Source organism: Ranitomeya variabilis, chromosome 4 (assembly GCF_051348905.1).
Source record: "Ranitomeya variabilis isolate aRanVar5 chromosome 4, aRanVar5.hap1, whole genome shotgun sequence".
NCBI lineage: Eukaryota > Metazoa > Chordata > Amphibia > Anura > Dendrobatidae > Ranitomeya > Ranitomeya variabilis.
The window spans coordinates 559,739,056-559,762,885 of record NC_135235.1 but is presented as its reverse complement, the minus strand read 5'-3'; the positions used below and the strand labels follow the sequence as shown (position 1 = coordinate 559,762,885).

General features: G+C 43.2%; 1 protein-coding gene across 11 annotated transcripts in view; it reads left to right on the top strand.

The window, feature by feature from the left end:
- Nucleotides 1–22,461, top strand: part of LOC143765743 (microtubule-associated protein tau-like) — a 108,283-nt gene extending 85,822 nt beyond the window's left edge. For 8 of the 11 annotated variants that reach the window (XM_077252728.1, XM_077252727.1, XM_077252725.1 and 5 more), the window contains 5 exons: nt 224–495; nt 737–829; nt 2,895–2,976; nt 3,729–3,841; nt 20,946–22,461. In XM_077252728.1, the coding sequence (XP_077108843.1) occupies nt 224–495; nt 737–829; nt 2,895–2,976; nt 3,729–3,841; nt 20,946–21,161 (776 nt within the window). In that variant the 3' untranslated portion in view covers nt 21,162–22,461. Of the gene's footprint in view, nt 1–223; nt 496–736; nt 830–2,894; nt 2,977–3,728; nt 3,842–17,450; nt 17,584–20,945 lie in introns of all 11 variants that reach the window. The other 3 variants (XM_077252733.1, XM_077252734.1, XM_077252730.1) reach the window with 2 other exon arrangements.
- The last annotated feature ends 1,369 nt before the right edge of the window (nt 22,462–23,830 follow it).

Here is a 23,830-nt window from a genome sequence, read left to right as displayed (position 1 = left end):
TGTTCCTCATGGTAATGTCCCCACCCCTCCTGGTATAACCGATCCTACCTTGACAGCCCACTTTTGGGTAAGGTTTAGATGAACCCTTTCCTGTTTTGACCCACATGTCCTGGGAAAAACAGGGACAGCTGGCAAGGATAAAAATGCTAAAATCTTTCCCATCCACCACCATTATGATCACTTTTTAATGATAACCTATTTAAGATTTTTAATTGACTTCCAGCTGACTCTCCAAAATCTGGTGAAAGAAGTGGATACAGCAGTCCTGGATCACCAAGTACACCAACCAACCGTTCCCGTACACCCTCTTCAAATTTGCCACCCAACCGGGAGCCCAAAAAGGTTGCCGTTGTGCGTACACCACCCAAATCCCCTGCTTCGGTCAAGAGCCGTCTTCAGCCGCTCCCCAGCCCGGCAGCAATCCCGGACCTGAAAAACGTAAAATCTAAGATTGGTTCCATTGACAACATTCGGCACCAGCCAGGAGGAGGCAAGGTATCTTGATCAAAGTAGAAGAAAGCGGGTTGGGTGGAAGCATGGAAGGGCATGAGGGTGGAGATTAATATTAAACAGGGGGCAGGTGAGAATTAAAAATACAATGTGCCAAGGATTGTCACTGACTCCACGTCTCATGGTGCCACATCTGTAATTACATCTCCTCTCCAAACACTTAATTAAATATGTCCATTTACCTGGTAAATTTCATCTTCTGACCCACTTTTTTTTCCTCCCACAGGTGCAGATTGTCCACAAGAAAGTGGATCTGAGCAATGTCCAGTCTAAGTGTGGATCCAAGGACAACATGAAGCATATTCCTGGGGGAGGCGCAGTGAGTGACATCCTCTGTGTGCAAAGACCCCAACACCCAATAAAGGACACACCCAGATACAAGCACCTATGACGGAGCACAACACACGCTGGACACTGATTTACCCAATGTAGTTGCTCGCATCACACAGTGAAGACTATGTTCACACTATGCTGATAAATTCCCGAAAATTAGCACTAGTACATACACACGTGGTCAAAATTGTTGGTACCCCTCGTTTAATGACAGAAAAACCCACAATGGTCAGAGAAATAACTTGAATCTGACAAAAGTAATAATAAATATAAGATCTATGAAAATGATCAAATGAAAGTCAGACATTTCTTTTCAACCATGCTTCCACAGAATTTAAAAAAAAAGAATAAAATTCATGAAATAGGCCTGGACAGAAATGATGGTACCCCTGAAAATAATGTGACAAAAGGGACACGTTAAACCAAGGTGTGTCCACTAACTAGCCTCACAGGTGTCTACAATCTTGGAATCAGTGAGCAGGCCTGTGTATATAGGGCTACAGATACTCACTGTGCTGTTTGGTGACATGGTGTGTATCACACTCAACATGGACCAGAGGAAGCGAAGGAAAGAGTTGTCTCAGGAGATTAGAAAGAAAATTATAGACAAACATGTTAAAGGGAACCTGTCACCCTCAAAATCGAGGGTGAGCTAAGCCCACCGGCATCAGGGGCTTATCTACAGCATTCTGTAATGCTGTAGATAAGCCCTCGATGTATCCTAAAAGATGAGAAAAAGAGGTTATATTATACTCACCCAGGGGCGGTCCCGGTCCAGTCCGATGGGTGTCGCGGTCCGGTCCGGCGTCTCCCATCTTCATCAGATGACGTCCTCTTCTGGTCTTCATGCTGCGGCGCAGGCGTACTTTGTCTGCCCTGTTGAGGGCAGAGCAAAGTACTGCAGTGCACAGGCGCCGGGCCTCTCTGACCTTTCCCGGCGCCTGCGCACTGCATCTACAGCATTCCACAGCATTCCAGAATGCTGTAGATAAGCCCCTGATGCTGGTGGGCTTAGCTCACCCTCGATTTTGGGGGTGACAGGTTCCCTTTAAAGGTAAAAGTTATAAGACCATCTCCAAGCAGCTTGATGTTCCTGTGACAACAGTTGCACATATTATTCAGAAATGTAAGAACCATGGGACTGTAGCCAGCCTGCCTGGAGCAATGTCTGACTTTCATTTGTTAATTTTCATAGTTTTTTTATTTATTATTACTTTTGTCAGATTCAAGTTATTTCTGTGACCACTGTGGGTTTTTCTGTCATTAAACGAGGGGTACAAACAATTTTGACCACGTGTGTAGTCCTGGTATCTTTAACCATCATCCAATATGGATTTTGAAATACAGTTGAAAGGGAAGCTGTGGCGAAGTTTCCCAGATTTAAACTGCTGCCACCACCTTTTGCGTTGCTTAGGCTCAGTCCACACCACATCTGTGTCCACTGTCGGAGACCGAAAGATCTGATTGGCCTCTGCCTGGGGAATGAGAACTTACGTAAGATATACGTCAGGAAATGCTCCTGATGTACTGTATGTTGTTGTAGGCTAAGTGCATAGACAGAGCCTAACGATCCGTTCCTTACAGCCCTGTAGCCATGCATAGCTGTATTAATGAACTTTATACATTGCTCTTCCTGTAAACCTTTCCCTGGTAATCAGCACTGAACGGCTCGATGGGGCAGGCACGGACCAACCTCGGCGCCTGCTGTGAGCATGCTAACCCAATCCTTCTGCCTGTAATTGATGGGCTGAGGTAGAAGGCTCATGGCAAACACCAAGGTTAGTCTGTACCCTCCCATTAGACCGCTTGATAGGGATTTACAGGGAGAATGCTGTATATAGTTGATTTCTGCATTTATGCAGGACTGTAAGTAATGGATTGTTAGGATACTAATTAAACGACAAAACTTCCTGTACTTACGTTTCCTTTGCTTCTTTCTAAAAAATGACTTCATCCCCTGATGTGCTGTTTAATCATTATCCGCTGAATCCTAACCCACTGCTACAAGTGTAAGTGCTACTGCTGCCTCTGACATGTTTTCCACTCTACAGGTGCTGATAACACACAAGCCAGTTGATCTCAAGCATGTGACTTCCAAATGTGGATCCATGAAAAACATCCACCACAGGCCAGGTACGTCCCCCAGGAATACCTGCATGCTAGTTTAAAGGGACTCTGTCAGCACAAAATGATTGTCTAAGCCAAGCACAGGCGCTCAGTGCCCCTTTGGTGTGCCCAAACAGTTAAGTGTTCCTTCCCATCTAGCTCTACCATTATCTCGCTCTTGTAAGGTCAGGACTGTCAATCAAGGATGAGAGGGGAGGAGATAGATGGAAAAAAGTAGGTGGAAAGGGGCACTGAATGGTTTGGGCACACCATGGGTGCACTGAGTGCATGTGCTTGGTTTGAACAATCATTCTGTGTAGACAGACGTCCTCTAAGCTGCCACTCTGTCACACCCTCAATCCTTACACTGCACATCTGTTTGTTTAGATTGACTAATATGTTCAAGTCCAAAAGGAAGTTAAAGGGATCCTGTCATGAGATTCATGCTGCCATGAACCATGGGCAGGACCCCAGCCTGTTTCACTCCACTCAGCTCCAGTTGACTGACAGGTCTCTCCCTATGTGTGTGCCTATACCTGGGAGTCAAAATAAACAGCAAGAGGAGAAGCTGGCCAGGGACCTATCTTGAGCTAGTCATCTGAGATGCATAGTCCTTGGCCAACTTTTCAAAATATATTTACTCTGAAGTGTAAAACACACATGGCTGTAGTCGTGGAGCCTGTGTCTGATCCATGCTCCTTGTGTTTGAGATTTACTGACAGGTTCCCTTTAATACATATTGCATCTTCCAACCAATGACTTTCCTCTTTCTGACACAGGTGGAGGAAACGTAGAAGTGAAATCTGAAAAACTGGACTTTAAAGAAAAGGGTTCATCCAAGATTGGCTCACTGGACAATGTCACTCACACACCCGGTGGAGGAAACAAGAAGGTACAGAGTGTCACCTTCATACTGCTTACTAGGAAACCTGGGCAGTAAAAGGATGTCCATATCAGGCCATTTGTGACTACTGTGCACTCCGTGCTGCCCCCTCTGGTAATCAGAGCGTTAACTCACACCTTGCAGACAGGTATGCCTCCTATGGGCCTCAATGACCACCACCACTAACCTAGGTGGTTACACCAAATGTGAACCGTATTACTGTGTGCACTAATGCCTGAGCAGACCACTACCCCCATTATTGTATTGTGACAGTGCTGGTGGAGCGGGTTCACAATGCATCTCTTATAGTGCCATGGATGAGTTACTCGGTAAGTAGTCACTGGAGGGACAGGTATGGACGCTTCTTGCTGCTGCCCAGGTTTCTGTAGGACTAACCCTTCTTCAGGCACCAATGCTTCTTACCAGTGTTTTCTTCTGGATTTGTGGAGCAGGCTGTGCTGTTGTAAGTACAGGCCTGCGGCTCTGCTCCACACCTCTGCTTTCCTTCTAGATCCATAAGTTGGATCCTATTTCACCTATTCTTAATATTGATCGGCCAGATGTGTGCTGCGCACTCGACCGCACTGATCAGTTTCCTGCACTTTCTCTGGAGAACATTTCCTGAGTGTCTGCTTCATTTTTTCCAATTTTCAACATGTCCTGCAAGTCAGGACTTCTGCTGCCTCAGCCTGTCATCTCTGTGGGACTTTTCTTGGACCTCCCATTCTTTAGCCCGTTTCTGACTGTTGCCTTTCTCTCTCACACACTTATCCCCACCCTTCAAACTATGGGGGCATGTGGGGACTATGTATTTTTCAAGCACTGAGCTCAGCAGTATATTTTGCTTTGTAAAAAGCAGTGACGCTCCCATTTACACCCGTCCTCCTTTACCCTCACCATTATAGCACCACTCCAGAACATTCCCATCATTTTCAATTTCTTCGAAGATAAATAAATATCAAATATTACCTAAGGATATAAATAATTGTCAGATCAGTGAAGATTCAGCAGATCAGAACTGATTGGTCAGCAGGATTATGAGCTGACTGTGTGAGATCAACTTAATTTGGGTCATTTCAAGTTTATGGTCAGTTTTTGGGATCTTCTTACTGCCTCATGGATGGCAAGTCTAACGCAGATGGTACTTATCTACAGTCACCACTAGAGGGAGTATAATAACTCACCGTATGTGACCTACACATGGTCTAATGCAGATGGTACTTATCTACAGTCACCACTAGAGGGAGTATAATAACTCACCGTATGTGACCTACACATAGTCTAACGCAGATGGTACTTATCTACAGTCACCACTAGAGGGAGTATAATAACTCACCGTATGTGACCTACACATGGTCTAACGCAGATAGTACTTATCTACAGTCACCACTAGAGGGAGTATAATAACTCACCGTATGTGACCTACACATAGTCTAACGCAGATGGTACTTATCTACAGTCACCACTAGAGGGAGTATAATAACTCACCGTATGTGACCTACACATGGTCTAATGCAGATGGTACTTATCTACAGTCACCACTAGAGGGAGTATAATAACTCACCGACCGTATGTGACCTACACATGGTCTAACGCAGATGGTACTTATCTACAGTCACCACTAGAGGGAGTATAATAACTCACCGTATGTGACCTACACATGGTCTAATGCAGATGGTACTTATCTACAGTCACCACTAGAGGGAGTATAATAACTCACCGTATGTGACCTACACATGGTCTAATGCAGATGGTACTTATCTACAGTCACCACTAGAGGGAGTATAATAACTCACCGTATGTGACCTACACATGGTCTAATGCAGATGGTACTTATCTACAGTCACCACTAGAGGGAGTATAATAACTCACCGTATGTGACCTACACATGGTCTAATGCAGATGGTACTTATCTACAGTCACCACTAGAGGGAGTATAATAACTCACCGTATGTGACCTACACATGGTCTAATGCAGATGGTACTTATCTACAGTCATCACCACTAGAGGGAGTATAATAACTCACTGTAAGTGACCTACACATGGTCTAACGCAGATGGTACTTATCTACAGTCACCACTAGAGGGAGTATAATAACTCACCGTATGTGACCTACACATGGTCTAACGCAGATAGTACTTATCTACAGTCACCACTAGAGGGAGTATAATAACTCACCGTATGTGACCTACACATGGTCTAATGCAGATGGTACTTATCTACAGTCACCACTAGAGGGAGTATAATAACTCACCGACCGTATGTGACCTACACATGGTCTAACGCAGATGGTACTTATCTACAGTCACCACTAGAGGGAGTATAATAACTCACCGTATGTGACCTACACATGGTCTAACGCAGATGGTACTTATCTACAGTCACCACTAGAGGGAGTATAATAACTCACCGTATGTGACCTACACATAGTCTAACGCAGATGGTACTTATCTACAGTCACCACTAGAGGGAGTATAATAACTCACCGTATGTGACCTACACATGGTCTAATGCAGATGGTACTTATCTACAGTCACCACTAGAGGGAGTATAATAACTCACCGTATGTGACCTACACATGGTCTAATGCAGATGGTACTTATCTACAGTCATCACCACTAGAGGGAGTATAATAACTCACTGTAAGTGACCTACACATGGTCTAACGCAGATGGTACTTATCTACAGTCACCACTAGAGGGAGTATAATAACTCACCGTATGTGACCTACACATGGTCTAACGCAGATGGTACTTATCTACAGTCACCACTAGAGGGAGTATAATAACTCACCGTATGTGACCTACACATGGTCTAATGCAGATGGTACTTATCTACAGTCATCACCACTAGAGGGAGTATAATAACTCACTGTAAGTGACCTACACATGGTCTAACGCAGATGGTACTTATCTACAGTCACCACTAGAGGGAGTATAATAACTCACCGTATGTGACCTACACATGGTCTAATGCAGATGGTACTTATCTACAGTCACCACTAGAGGGAGTATAATAACTCACCGTATGTGACCTACACATGGTCTAATGCAGATGGTACTTATCTACAGTCACCACTAGAGGGAGTATAATAACTCACCGTATATGACCTACACATGGTCTAACGCAGATGGTACTTATCTACAGTCATCACCACTAGAGGGAGTATAATAACTCACTGTAAGTGACCTACACATGGTCTAACGCAGATGGTACTTATCTACAGTCACCACTAGAGGGAGTATAATAACTCACTGTAAGTGACCTACACATGGTCTAACGCAGATGGTACTTATCTACAGTCACCACTAGAGGGAGTATAATAACTCACCGTATGTGACCTACACATGGTCTAATGCAGATGGTACTTATCTACAGTCACCACTAGAGGGAGTATAATAACTCACCGTATGTGACCTACACATGGTCTAACGCAGATGGTACTTATCTACAGTCATCACCACTAGAGGGAGTATAATAACTCACCGTATGTGACCTACACATAGTCTAACGCAGATGGTACTTATCTACAGTCACCACTAGAGGGAGTATAATGACTCACCGTATGTGACCTACACATAGTCTAACGCAGATGGTACTTATCTACAGTCACCACTAGAGGGAGTATAATAACTCACCGTATGTGACCTACACATGGTCTAATGCAGATGGTACTTATCTACAGTCACCACTAGAGGGAGTATAATAACTCACCGTATGTGACCTACACATGGTCTAATGCAGATGGTACTTATCTACAGTCACCACTAGAGGGAGTATAATAACTCACCGTATATGACCTACACATGGTCTAACGCAGATGGTACTTATCTACAGTCATCACCACTAGAGGGAGTATAATAGCTCACTGTAAGTGACCTACACATGGTCTAACGCAGATGGTACTTATCTACAGTCACCACTAGAGGGAGTATAATAACTCACTGTAAGTGACCTACACATGGTCTAACGCAGATGGTACTTATCTACAGTCACCACTAGAGGGAGTATAATAACTCACTGTAAGTGACCTACACATGGTCTAACGCAGATGGTACTTATCTACAGTCACCACTAGAGGGAGTATAATAACTCACCGTATGTGACCTACACATGGTCTAATGCAGATGGTACTTATCTACAGTCACCACTAGAGGGAGTATAATAACTCACCGTATGTGACCTACACATGGTCTAACGCAGATGGTACTTATCTACAGTCATCACCACTAGAGGGAGTATAATAACTCACTGTAAGTGACCTACACATGGTCTAACGCAGATGGTACTTATCTACAGTCACCACTAGAGGGAGAATAATAACTCACCGTATATGACCTACACATAGTCTAACGCAGATGGTACTTATCTACAGTCACCACTAGAGGGAGAATAATAACTCACCGTATGTGACCTACACATGGTCTAATGCAGATGGTACTTATCTACAGTCACCACTAGAGGGAGTATAATAACTCACCGTATGTGACCTACACATGGTCTAATGCAGATGGTACTTATCTACAGTCACCACTAGAGGGAGTATAATAACTCACCGTATATGACCTACACATGGTCTAATGCAGATGGTACTTATCTACAGTCACCACTAGAGGGAGTATAATAACTCACTGTAAGTGACCTACACATGGTCTAATGCAGATGGTACTTATCTACAGTCACCACTAGAGGGAGTATAATAACTCACCGTATGTGACCTACACATAGTCTAACGCAGATGGTACTTATCTACAGTCACCACTAGAGGGAGTATAATAACTCACCGTATGTGACCTACACATGGTCTAATGCAGATGGTACTTATCTACAGTCACCACTAGAGGGAGTATAATAACTCACCGTATGTGACCTACACATGGTCTAACGCAGATGGTACTTATCTACAGTCATCACCACTAGAGGGAGTATAATAACTCACTGTAAGTGACCTACACATGGTCTAACGCAGATGGTACTTATCTACAGTCACCACTAGAGGGAGTATAATAACTCACCGTATGTGACCTACACATGGTCTAACGCAGATGGTACTTATCTACAGTCACCACTAGAGGGAGTATAATAACTCACCGTATGTGACCTACACATGGTCTAATGCAGATGGTACTTATCTACAGTCACCACTAGAGGGAGTATAATAACTCACCGTATGTGACCTACACATGGTCTAATGCAGATGGTACTTATCTACAGTCACCACTAGAGGGAGTATAATAACTCACCGTATATGACCTACACATGGTCTAACGCAGATGGTACTTATCTACAGTCATCACCACTAGAGGGAGTATAATAACTCACTGTAAGTGACCTACACATGGTCTAACGCAGATGGTACTTATCTACAGTCACCACTAGAGGGAGTATAATAACTCACCGTATGTGACCTACACATGGTCTAACGCAGATGGTACTTATCTACAGTCATCACCACTAGAGGGAGTATAATAACTCACTGTAAGTGACCTACACATGGTCTAACGCAGATGGTACTTATCTACAGTCACCACTAGAGGGAGTGTAATAACTCACCGTATGTGACCTACACATGGTCTAATGCAGATGGTACTTATCTACAGTCACCACTAGAGGGAGTATAATAACTCACCGTATATGACCTACACATGGTCTAACGCAGATGGTACTTATCTACAGTCATCACCACTAGAGGGAGTATAATAACTCACTGTAAGTGACCTACACATGGTCTAACGCAGATGGTACTTATCTACAGTCACCACTAGAGGGAGTATAATAACTCACTGTAAGTGACCTACACATGGTCTAACGCAGATGGTACTTATCTACAGTCACCACTAGAGGGAGTATAATAACTCACCGTATGTGACCTACACATGGTCTAATGCAGATGGTACTTATCTACAGTCACCACTAGAGGGAGTATAATAACTCACCGTATGTGACCTACACATGGTCTAACGCAGATGGTACTTATCTACAGTCATCACCACTAGAGGGAGTATAATAACTCACTGTAAGTGACCTACACATGGTCTAACGCAGATGGTACTTATCTACAGTCACCACTAGAGGGAGAATAATAACTCACCGTATATGACCTACACATAGTCTAACGCAGATGGTACTTATCTACAGTCACCACTAGAGGGAGAATAATAACTCACCGTATGTGACCTACACATGGTCTAATGCAGATGGTACTTATCTACAGTCACCACTAGAGGGAGTATAATAACTCACCGTATGTGACCTACACATGGTCTAATGCAGATGGTACTTATCTACAGTCACCACTAGAGGGAGTATAATAACTCACCGTATGTGACCTACACATGGTCTAATGCAGATGGTACTTATCTACAGTCACCACTAGAGGGAGTATAATAACTCACCGTATGTGACCTACACATGGTCTAACGCAGATGGTACTTATCTACAGTCACCACTAGAGGGAGTATAATAACTCACCGTATGTGACCTACACATAGTCTAACGCAGATGGTACTTATCTACAGTCACCACTAGAGGGAGTATAATAACTCACCGTATGTGACCTACACATGGTCTAACGCAGATGGTACTTATCTACAGTCACCACTAGAGGGAGTATAATAACTCACCGTATGTGACCTACACATGGTCTAACGCAGATGGTACTTATCTACAGTCACCACTAGAGGGAGTATAATAACTCACTGTAAGTGACCTACACATGGTCTAATGCAGATGGTACTTATCTACAGTCACCACTAGAGGGAGTATAATAACTCACCGTATATGACCTACACATAGTCTAACGCAGATGGTACTTATCTACAGTCACCACTAGAGGGAGTATAATAACTCACCGTATGTGACCTACACATGGTCTAATGCAGATGGTACTTATCTACAGTCACCACTAGAGGGAGTATAATAACTCACCGTATGTGACCTACACATGGTCTAATGCAGATGGTACTTATCTACAGTCACCACTAGAGGGAGTATAATAACTCACCGTATATGACCTACACATGGTCTAACGCAGATGGTACTTATCTACAGTCATCACCACTAGAGGGAGTATAATAACTCACTGTAAGTGACCTACACATGGTCTAACGCAGATGGTACTTATCTACAGTCACCACTAGAGGGAGTATAATAACTCACCGTATGTGACCTACACATGGTCTAACGCAGATGGTACTTATCTACAGTCACCACTAGAGGGAGTATAATAACTCACCGTATGTGACCTACACATGGTCTAATGCAGATGGTACTTATCTACAGTCACCACTAGAGGGAGTATAATAACTCACCGTATGTGACCTACACATGGTCTAATGCAGATGGTACTTATCTACAGTCACCACTAGAGGGAGTATAATAACTCACCGTATATGACCTACACATGGTCTAACGCAGATGGTACTTATCTACAGTCACCACTAGAGGGAGTATAATAACTCACCGTATGTGACCTACACATGGTCTAACGCAGATGGTACTTATCTACAGTCATCACCACTAGAGGGAGTATAATAACTCACTGTAAGTGACCTACACATGGTCTAACGCAGATGGTACTTATCTACAGTCACCACTAGAGGGAGTATAATAACTCACCGTATGTGACCTACACATGGTCTAATGCAGATGGTACTTATCTACAGTCACCACTAGAGGGAGTATAATAACTCACCGTATATGACCTACACATGGTCTAACGCAGATGGTACTTATCTACAGTCATCACCACTAGAGGGAGTATAATAACTCACTGTAAGTGACCTACACATGGTCTAACGCAGATGGTACTTATCTACAGTCACCACTAGAGGGAGTATAATAACTCACTGTAAGTGACCTACACATGGTCTAACGCAGATGGTACTTATCTACAGTCACCACTAGAGGGAGTATAATAACTCACCGTATGTGACCTACACATGGTCTAATGCAGATGGTACTTATCTACAGTCACCACTAGAGGGAGTATAATAACTCACTGTAAGTGACCTACACATGGTCTAATGCAGATGGTACTTATCTACAGTCACCACTAGAGGGAGTATAATAACTCACCGTATGTGACCTACACATGGTCTAACGCAGATGGTACTTATCTACAGTCATCACCACTAGAGGGAGTATAATAACTCACTGTAAGTGACCTACACATGGTCTAACGCAGATGGTACTTATCTACAGTCACCACTAGAGGGAGTATAATAACTCACTGTAAGTGACCTACACATGGTCTAACGCAGATGGTACTTATCTACAGTCACCACTAGAGGGAGAATAATAACTCACCGTATATGACCTACACATAGTCTAACGCAGATGGTACTTATCTACAGTCACCACTAGAGGGAGAATAATAACTCACCGTATGTGACCTACACATGGTCTAATGCAGATGGTACTTATCTACAGTCACCACTAGAGGGAGTATAATAACTCACCGTATGTGACCTACACATGGTCTAATGCAGATGGTACTTATCTACAGTCACCACTAGAGGGAGTATAATAACTCACCGTATGTGACCTACACATGGTCTAATGCAGATGGTACTTATCTACAGTCACCACTAGAGGGAGTATAATAACTCACCGTATGTGACCTACACATGGTCTAACGCAGATGGTACTTATCTACAGTCACCACTAGAGGGAGAATAATAACTCACCGTATATGACCTACACATAGTCTAACGCAGATGGTACTTATCTACAGTCACCACTAGAGGGAGTATAATAACTCACCGTATGTGACCTACACATGGTCTAATGCAGATGGTACTTATCTACAGTCACCACTAGAGGGAGTATAATAACTCACCGTATGTGACCTACACATGGTCTAATGCAGATGGTACTTATCTACAGTCACCACTAGAGGGAGTATAATAACTCACCGTATGTGACCTACACATGGTCTAATACAGATGGTACTTATCTACAGTCACCACTAGAGGGAGTATAATAACTCACCGTATATGACCTACACATAGTCTAACGCAGATGGTACTTATCTACAGTCACCACTAGAGGGAGTATAATAACTCACCGTATGTGACCTACACATGGTCTAATACAGATGGTACTTATCTACAGTCACCACTAGAGGGAGTATAATAACTCACCGTATGTGACCTACACATGGTCTAATGCAGATGGTACTTATCTACAGTCACCACTAGAGGGAGTATAATAACTCACCGTATATGACCTACACATGGTCTAACGCAGATGGTACTTATCTACAGTCATCACCACTAGAGGGAGTATAATAACTCACTGTAAGTGACCTACACATGGTCTAACGCAGATGGTACTTATCTACAGTCACCACTAGAGGGAGTATAATAACTCACCGTATGTGACCTACACATGGTCTAACGCAGATGGTACTTATCTACAGTCATCACCACTAGAGGGAGTATAATAACTCACTGTAAGTGACCTACACATGGTCTAACGCAGATGGTACTTATCTACAGTCACCACTAGAGGGAGTATAATAACTCACTGTAAGTGACCTACACATGGTCTAACGCAGATGGTACTTATCTACAGTCACCACTAGAGGGAGTATAATAACTCACTGTAAGTGACCTACACATGGTCTAACGCAGATGGTACTTATCTACAGTCACCACTAGAGGGAGTATAATAACTCACCGTATGTGACCTACACATGGTCTAATGCAGATGGTACTTATCTACAGTCACCACTAGAGGGAGTATAATAACTCACCGTATGTGACCTACACATGGTCTAATGCAGATGGTACTTATCTACAGTCACCACTAGAGGGAGTATAATAACTCACCGTATGTGACCTACACATGGTCTAATGCAGATGGTACTTATCTACAGTCACCACTAGAGGGAGTATAATAACTCACCGTATATGACCTACACATAGTCTAACGCAGATGGTACTTATCTACAGTCACCACTAGAGGGAGTATAATAACTCACCGTATATGACCTACACATGGTCTAATGCAGATGGTACTTATCTACAGTCACCACTAGAGGGAGTATAATAACTCACCGTATATGACCTACACATGGTCTAACGCAGATGGTACTTATCTACAGTCACCACTAGAGGGAGTATAATAACTCACTGTAAGTGACCTACACATGGTCTAATGCAGATGGTACTTATCTACAGTCACCACTAGAGGGAGTATAATAACTCACCGTATATGACCTACACATAGTCTAACGCAGATGGTACTTATCTACAGTCACCACTAGAGGGAGTATAATAACTCACCGTATGTGACCTACACATGGTCTAATGCAGATGGTACTTATCTACAGTCACCACTAGAGGGAGTATAATAACTCACCGTATATGACCTACACATAGTCTAACGCAGATGGTACTTATCTACAGTCACCACTAGAGGGAGTATAATAACTCACCGTATATGACCTACACATGGTCTAATGCAGATGGTACTTATCTACAGTCACCACTAGAGGGAGTATAATAACTCACCGTATATGACCTACACATGGTCTAACGCAGATGGTACTTATCTACAGTCATCACCACTAGAGGGAGTATAATAACTCACTGTAAGTGACCTACACATGGTCTAACACAGATGGTACTTATCTACAGTCACCACTAGAGGGAGTATAATAACTCACCGTATGTGACCTATACATGGTCTAACGCAGATGGTACTTATCTACAGTCATCACCACTAGAGGGAGTATAATAACTCACTGTAAGTGACCTACACATGGTCTAACGCAGATGGTACTTATCTACAGTCACCACTAGAGGGAGTATAATAACTCACCGTATGTGACCTACACATGGTCTAATGCAGATGGTACTTATCTACAGTCACCACTAGAGGGAGTATAATAACTCACCGTATGTGACCTACACATGGTCTAACGCAGATGGTACTTATCTACAGTCATCACCACTAGAGGGAGTATAATAACTCACTGTAAGTGACCTACACATGGTCTAACGCAGATGGTACTTATCTACAGTCACCACTAGAGGGAGTATAATAACTCACCGTATGTGACCTACACATGGTCTAATGCAGATGGTACTTACCTACAGTCACCACTAGAGGGAGTATAATAACTCACTGTATGTGACCTAGGAAAGATATATATCTTGGTACTGTGTTAGCAGTGGATAGAAAAATATTGAGAGTCCTCAGTGGTTGATGCCTTTAAATGGCTATCTGAAAAGATGGTAACAAATTGCAAGCTTTCGAGACTACTCCGGTCTCTTCATCAGGCATAGACTAATAGAAATTCTGAAGAATCACATATTTATGCACAACATAGCACAGAAAAATGCTATAGATAAGACCGGTGAAGTGAAGCAGAATTACCATTATGTAAGTAATAAACAGTTGTGTTCATAAATATTGGAACAGTTCATAGATAAGGAGTGAGAATGTTTTATTGTCCTCTGATTAGGGTCTGGTTCTGTTGTGATGACCCCACATGGTCTGAGGGGCAAATTCCTTAATTGATGTAAAAAGTCATAAATCCATGTGACACATTCATTCCACCACTAAGACAGTCAAAGGTCGTCATCAGTTTATATTCCCAGACTCTCCTGTCTCTCTGAGTTTTGAAGTTACCTTTAAATACAAGTAATTTCATGTCCATAATGCTATGATCAGGGAGACAGAAATGTATTGCCACAGGTAGATCCATTCTTTTTTCTCTTATTGTGTGGCGGTGAGAATTCATTCTTGTTCTAAGCTTTTGCCCTGTCTCCCCTACATACCGACTCCCAGTTGGACATTTAGTACAAATGATTAGGTACACCACATTAGATGTGACGCAGCTGAAAGTACCTGGGATCTTGTAGTCCTGATGTGAATTGGGGATCTTTATCTTGTCCGTGGTCATTATAAATGGACAGGTTTTACATTTTTTCTGATTGCAGGGAAAGGTTCCTGCAGGTGTTGGAGAGGACAGGGAGCTCTTGACAATGATACTTCTTAGATTTGGGGGCTGCCTAAAACACAGTAGTGGGGGATCTGGAAAAATGGATTGTAAGCGGGCATCTTTTTGTAGTAAAGGTTGTAATTTCCGTGCAGCTCCCCTTAGTGCCTCCAGATTAGGATTGTAGGTAACTACTAGAGGCACCCGGTTGTTTTCTTCTTTAGCTTTGTAATGTAGTAGGTGATTCCTTGATATTCTGGTGGCTTTTGTAATTTGGTTTTGAATTGTTCTTGGATGGTAGCCCTGATTCAAAAAGGTTTTTCTGAGGCGACCAAGGTGTTCATCTCTATCCATGGGGTTGGAACATATACGATTGTATTTGATGGCTTGGCTGTAGACAATGGAGTTTGTGTTTTGGATGGAAAGTGTCCCATTTAAGGTATGTTGGATGGTCGATTGGCTTCGGATACAGGGATGTTTCTATTTCATTGTTCTGCAGCTTAAAGGGACTCTGTCACCTGAATTTGGAGGGAACAATTTTAAGCCATAGGGGCGGTGTTTTCGGGTGTTTGATTCACCCTTTCCTTACCCGCTGGCTGCATGCTGGCTGCAATATTGGATTGAAGTTCATTCTCTGTCCTCCATAGTACACGCCTGCGTAAGGCAAGATTGCCTTGTGCAGGCATATACTACGGAGGACAGAGAATGAACTTCAATCCAATATTGCAGCCAGCATGCAGCCAGCGGGTAAGGAAAGGGTGAATCAAACACCCGAAAACACTGCCCCTATGGCTTAAAATTGTTCCCTCCAAATTCAGGTGACAAGAGTCCCTTTAATGATGGTGTCCAAAAAGCTATCAGTTGTGTCCTGAATGAAGCTGGGTGTATCCTTTACCAGTGGTTTAATAATACCCTCTACCCATCCAGATACCTGCTTAGTAAGGGTGCCCACACATGAAATAATTGGTCTTCCTGGATTTCCAGATTTGTGGATTTTGGGAAGCAAGTCCCATTGTCTAACGCAGATGGTACTATCTACTGTCACCACTAGAGGGAGTATAATAACTCGCTGTATGTGGAGTGCTTACACTCCCTCTAGTGGTCACTACGAGCAGCTACAGTTAGGGCTATAATGGATTTGAAACTCCAACCCCATATAAAAATGGAATTAATCAGCATTAGAACTAATAACCAAATGGGGTTAAATGGTTGATTGTCACTTAAAAATCAAAACCATAACATTTTTTCATTCACTTCATTGAGACAAAACATTACATTAGGAACAGAGGGAAGAAGCCTCTGCTGATCCACAGCTGTAGATCTCATCTGTGTTCTGCTCGCTATAGACATCCATAAGCCTGATGGCCGGACCGTGTGGTTGTGCTTACACACTGTCCGCGCTTTCACACTGTCCGCGCTTTCACATTTGTGTATATCCACTGTGCTGTATACTCACATCCCTGGAGGTCTGGGATCATAAACAGGATGTGGCCATCACTGCTGCCACACAACATTCCTCCATATCTCTAAGGTCCCTATCCTGCTGCCTTCCACGCTTAACCCTTTGCCTTCTCTGCACTTCTCATGGCATACTGCTCCTCCTCTCCTCATATACATGTAATCCGTCCTCACCTCATCCTTCCCCAAAATCATCTTATCACCTTCAGAGAGAGAAAGGGAACGATGAAAGGTCAGGGGGAAGCGATTCCCCCACAAATGGGCTCTACCTGGGCCTTCCTCCTCCTCCTCCACCAGAAGAACTAGAGGTGCCTGATTTATTGGGTGAAGCGCTGAAGAGCGGTAAGTACCATGTAGCAGAGAGGGGTGTAAATGTATCTCTGTGTACATATTACAAGCGCCCTACATGCTTCAGATATGAGAATGATTCAATAAAGGAAATGTGGAAGTGAAATATTGGCATACATCTTACATATAAGACCTAATACATGATCTACATGTATATCCATCCAACCAGGTAAAATAAATAGTAAATGGTTAATTAAAACAGTGCCACCTTGTGGAGTTACTGTGTACTTTCAGCCTTTGTTTGGGCTCTTTATAGGGCTACCTTCACACTACCATCTGAATTTATTGGATCAGTCACCACGGAGCTGCCTGCATTTACAGTGGGTACGGAAAGTCTTTAGACCCCTTTACATTTTTCATTCTTTGTTTCATTGCAGGCATTTGGTAAATTCAAAAAAGTTAATTTTTTCTCATTAATGTACACTCTGTACCCCATCTTGACTGAAAAAAAACAGAAATGTAGTAATTTTTACAAATTTATTAAAAAAGACAAACTGAAATATCACATGGTCATAAGTATTCAGACCCTTTGCTCAGTATTGAGTAGAAGCACCCTTTTGAGCTAGTACAGCCATGAGTCTTCTTGGGAATGATGGAACAAGTTTTTCACACCTAGATTTGGGGATCCTCTGCCATTCTTCCTTGCAGATCCTCTCCAGTTCCGTCAGGATGGATGGTGAATGTTGGTGGACAGCCATTTTCAGGCCTCTCCAGAGATGCTCAATTGGGTTTAGGTCAGGGCCCTGGCTGGGCCAGTCAAGAATGGTCACAGAGTTGTTCTGAAGCCACTCCTTTGTTACTTTAGCTTAGGGTCATTGTCTTGTTGGAAGGTGAACCTTCGGCCAAGTCTGAGGTCCAAAGCACTCTGGAAGAGGTTTTCATCCAGGATATCTCTGTACTTGGCCGCATTCATATTTTCTTCAATGACAACCAGTCGTCTTGTCCCTGCAGCTAAAAAACACCCCCATAGCATGATGCTGCCACCACCTTGTTTCACTGTTGGGTTTGTATTGGGTAGGTGATGAGGTTTTCTCCACACATATCGCTTAGAATTATCACCAAAAAGGTCTATCTTCATCTCATCAGACCAGAGAATCTTATTTCTCATAGTCTGGGAGTCCTTCATGTGTTTTTTTAGCAAACTCTGTGCAGGCTTTCATATGTCTTGCACTGCGGAGAGGCTTCCGTCGGGCCACTCTGCCATAAAGACCCGACTGGTGGAGGGCTGCAGTGATAGTTGACTTTGTGGAACTTTTTCCCATCTCCCTACTGCATCTCTGGAGCTCAGCCACAGTGATCTTGGGGTTCTTCTTTACGTGTCTCACCAAGGCTTTTCTCCCACAATTGCTCAGTTTGACTGGACGGCCAGGTCTAGGAAGACTTCTGGTTTTTCCAAACTTCTTCCAGTTAAGGATTATGGAGGCCACTGTGCTCTTAGGAACCTTAAGTACTGCAGAAATTCTGTTGTAACCTTGGCCAGATCTGTGCCTTGCCACAATTCTGTCTCTGAGCTCCTTGGCCAGTTCCTTTGACCTCATGATTCTCATTTGGTCTGACATGCACTGTGAGATGTGAGGTCTTATATAGACAGGTGTGTGCCTTTCCAAATCAAGTCCTATCAGTTTAATTAAACACAGCTGGACTCCAATGAAGGATTCAAACCATCTCAAGGAGGATCACAAGGAAATGGACAGCATGTGACTTAAATATGAGTCTCAGAGCAAAGGGTCTGAATACTTATGACCATTAGTGTACTCGTTGCTCGGGTTTTCCTAAGCACTCTCGGGTGACCTCTTGAGTATTTTTTAGTGCTCGGAGATTTATTTTTCTTTGCCGCAGCTGAATGATTTACAGCTACTAGCTAGGCTGAGTACATGTGGGGGTTGCCTGGTTGCTAGGGAATTCCCACATGTAATCAAACTAACAGTCGCAAATCATCCAGCTGTAGCGAGGAAAACTAAATCTCCGAGCAGTCATAAATACTCAGAGACCACCCGAGCATGCTCGGGAAAACCTGAGCAATGAGTGCACTCGCTCATCACTATTGACCATGTGATATTTCAGTTTCTTTTTTCATTAAATTTGCAAAAAGTTCTACATTTCTGTTTCTTTCAGTCAAGATGGGGTGCAGAGTGTACATTAATGAGAAAAAATTAACTTTTTTGAATTTACCAAATGGCTGTATTAAAACAGAGTGAAACATTTAAAGGGGTTTGAATACTTTCCATACCCACTGTACATGCACTAGTCTGGTCTGTACATTTGGGCCAGACTAATGCAGGCAGCGATCTGTGTGGAAAATGTTCATATGCAGTTGCACATATGGTGACATTGGGGGTGAGTGCAAACCATTCTCCATGCCGACCAAAAATATGTTAGTTTGAATGTACTTTTATATGTAAAAATTTTGGTACCTTGCGTGAAGAGGAGCTAAAAATAAAGTGCAGTTACTTAAGAAATAATGGGTTGTGTCTGATATTGCAGCTCAGCCTTATTGAAGCGAATGGGAATTGTAATACCATATACAACCTCTGGACAAGAGTGATGCTGTTTATGGAAAAAAAAATGTTCTACTCCCCTCTTAGACCACTTTAAAAGTGGGTGATGACGTTGTGCAAAGATTTTACGGCTCTTGGCATTTTCACACCATTTTTGCCTATCTCTAAGTGAGCGGAGCAGGAATTAGGCTTGGCGACACCCACTTGTCAAATTCATGAGTGGGGGTGTTTCTTTTACCACAGATCTTACTCCAGTCTTGCACACCACCCTGCCCCCTCATCAAGACCAGCATAAAAAATGCATGTCTTGATGAATCGTGACCATCGTCTCACAAATACAGAAATACGAGTTGGTGCAAATCGACTCATAGGACCCACTCCATTGACGGTGCTAGTAATCTGTGGTCGCTGAACAGGATTCCTGAGAACTACTGCTGACCGAAAAGAATCCCAGCTCGTCTTTTGATTTGCAGGCCTGGCATGACGTCATTATTGTGGCATGACGCACATGTTACATTGTGACAGGTCGGCTAATCAAATAAAGAGCCACAGATGGCAGGAGGAAGACAGATGGCAATTGTCACAGATTACTGCCATAGCCAATGGACCGGATCCTGCAAATCGATTCACGCCAATACTAGCAGGGATGTATATACACAGAGTTAAATATTTCACAGTAATGTATATCACCAAATAGGAGTATGAGCTGAGGCAGCCACCAAAACTTGAGAGACGTTTCGCAGGCAGGCTTCATCAGAAGGTTTTCTATCCCAATGTACTTCTAAAGTTGGACTGTTAGCAAAAGCTTGCAATCACACAAATGACTTACTCATTTGTATTTGTCTCTCTCTTTTCCAGATTGAGAGCCACAAACTGTCTTTCAGGGAGAATGCCAAAGCTAAGACGGACCACGGAGCAGAGATTGTTTACAAGTCTCCTGACCGTTCTGGAGAGACGTCCCCCCGGCGTCTCAGCAATGTCTCCTCTTCCGGCAGCATTAACATGTCTGACTCCCCACAACTCTCCACATTGGCTGACCAAGTCTCTGCCTCCCTCGCTAAGCAAGGCTTGTGATGAGCTAATCTCTGTATTGGAGCTGCTGGTGCGAGAGACGTAGCCGACATTTAAGAAAAAGGGAAAGTTACATAAAATTGCCCACACCCAATTGAATAATGAAACTGTCTCTTGTATACTTATTTATTACACGTCCCATCTTTGGAGGAACATCTCCACCTACTCACTAGTAGCAGAGGGGAGAAATCGGGTGTATTCATTGATGTTATGTATATTTGGTTTTCATTCTAAGACACAAAGGGGCGATAAAGGTGAGTGCCATATAGATCTGTCTGCCATTTACATTGGGTTCCTAGGACAGAGCAGAGTCTTAAGCATGGGTGGGGACTCAGCATCCATCCTGTTCATATAAGGAAGAGACCACCCCCCGGCTTAGAGGGTCTTTAATTATTTTGAGCCATCACTGCAATAGTTGCTTCCTAATACCATTAGGGGGTTGTCCAGGATTAGAAAGGGTCTGCTTTTACAAAAACAGCTCCAGTCTTATAAATGGGTTGTGTCTGGTATTGCAGCTCATTCCAGCTAATAGACCGGAGAGGCGCTATTTCTGGAATTAGCCCATTTAAATAATAATTGTTTCCGAGACATTACATTGCTTTAACACACAATTTTCATCTAAGGGGAACATGGGTTGCATGATTGCAAACTCCCAGACTATGAAATAGAAATGTTCAGTTTATAGTAAACACTTGCTTTCCCATAGTCTCGGCTTCAATCAACTTACACTATAGGGACAAGCCAAATCTGTACTAAAAGCTTTTCTTTTTCCTTTTATAGTCAGCACTGCCAAATCTGTAGTATGACTTTAAGACTTCCCCATGTTTCATGTCCTTAAGATAGCACCCCAGCACCGGCATGCATGCTGCAGGAATGATAAGGTGTTTAGCACCTCCGGCAATGAACAGGTTATTCCACCCTTAGACCATTATAACCTGTGTGCACTTTTTCGGGTGACCTCTGTCCATCCCTCCGATACACGTCCACCTTGCCCTGAAGTTTGCTTGTTCTCTCTGAACTCTTATGTGTGATTTATAACAGAACTGAAGAATTCGCAGTGGCTGCTATCCTGGTTTTTGAGGGTTTTTTATGCTGTCCTTCCGCTGCAGCCCCTTCACTTTCTAATTTCAGTATTGCCTTCCTTTCTCCCCTCTGTTAACGTCATCGGTAACGACCCCCAATATACACCCCCTTTTCTCTCCATTGTGTCTGTGGCTGTCCATATTCTGTGTCGTGTCTGACCAGCTGGTTCGCACGGTCTGTTGCTGTATAAGTGGATTTGGAAATAAAGTTATTAATACAACATAGGTCTCGGGGCTTCATTTTCATTCTGGTAGGAAAAGGGCACTTCACAGTCATATAGACTTGGCCTAAAAAGATATGGTATCTCCAGAATTTTCAGAAATTCCACATTTTAGGAAAAACAACCTTTGGCTATGTGAGCACGTTGCGGATTTGCCTTCGGATCCGCAGCAGTTTTCCATCAGGTTTACAGTACCATGTAAACCTATGGAAAACCAAATCCGCAGTGGCCATGGTGCGGAAAATACTGTGCGGAAACGTTGCGTTGTATTTTCCGCAGCATGCCAATTCTTTGTGCAGATTCCGCAGCGTTTTACACCTGCTCAATAGGAATCCGCAAATGTTTTTTACCTGTGGATTTTTCAAAAACGGTGTGGAAAAATCTGCACACGAATCCACAATGTGGGCACATAGCCTTTAACATATCAACACAGCCGGTTTGATGGTTCCTTGCAATGCTGGGGACCACCCCGTTGGATGTCGACAAAAGCAGGAACTGGAGTATAGTACTGCTACTGAAAAGAAGTCCATCATTGGAAAATGACTCTTCAAACCAAGCACAGGCCAGCCATGCACCCTTCTACCTACTTAGTTTCCATCTATCTCCACCCTCTTCTTCCGTGATTGACAGCTCTGGCTTTACAGGAGCCAGAGGATAACAATAGATGGGAAACAAGTATACACTGTAGGAAGGTGCAGTGAAATGCTTGGCCATGGCAAGGCTGGACCAAGCGTTGGTGCTTGGTTTGAACGGTCATTCTCAGATGACAAACTCCCTTTATTCTGGTTTATCTATATACTTACCCTCATAAGTGACGATATTAAAACTATATGCATGTTACGGCATAGGTTCCCGATGTGTCGTCAAAGCAGCTCTGACCTGTTAAGACATGGAACTCCACAAGTCTTCTGAAGGTGTCCTGTGATACCTGGCACCAAGAAGTTGGTAGCAGATTTTAAAGAGCTATTACCTTCAGTGAGTCTGTCAGCACCAAATGACAGATCAAACAAAACATTTGTGTTTGATGCACTGTTTGTGTTGCCAAACTGTTCAGTGTACCTTGCCACCTACTTTTTTTTTCCTCCCCATCTATCTCTACAACCTTTCTCCTATATAGACAGTTCCAGCCTGACCGAAGGCAGAGGATTAGAAAAACATGATCACTTTCAGGAAAACATCCACCACCTCCTCATGCTCAGGCGTTGTAGAGAGGTCATACAGGCACAAGGAGGCCACACACACTACTGAGCATCATTTCCTTGTCTTGAGGCATTTCCACTGTAGTTGGATCAGCCTGTCATTTGATTTTACACTTTGATTTTGAGTATCATTCCAAATCCAGACCTCCATGGGATATTCATTTTGATTT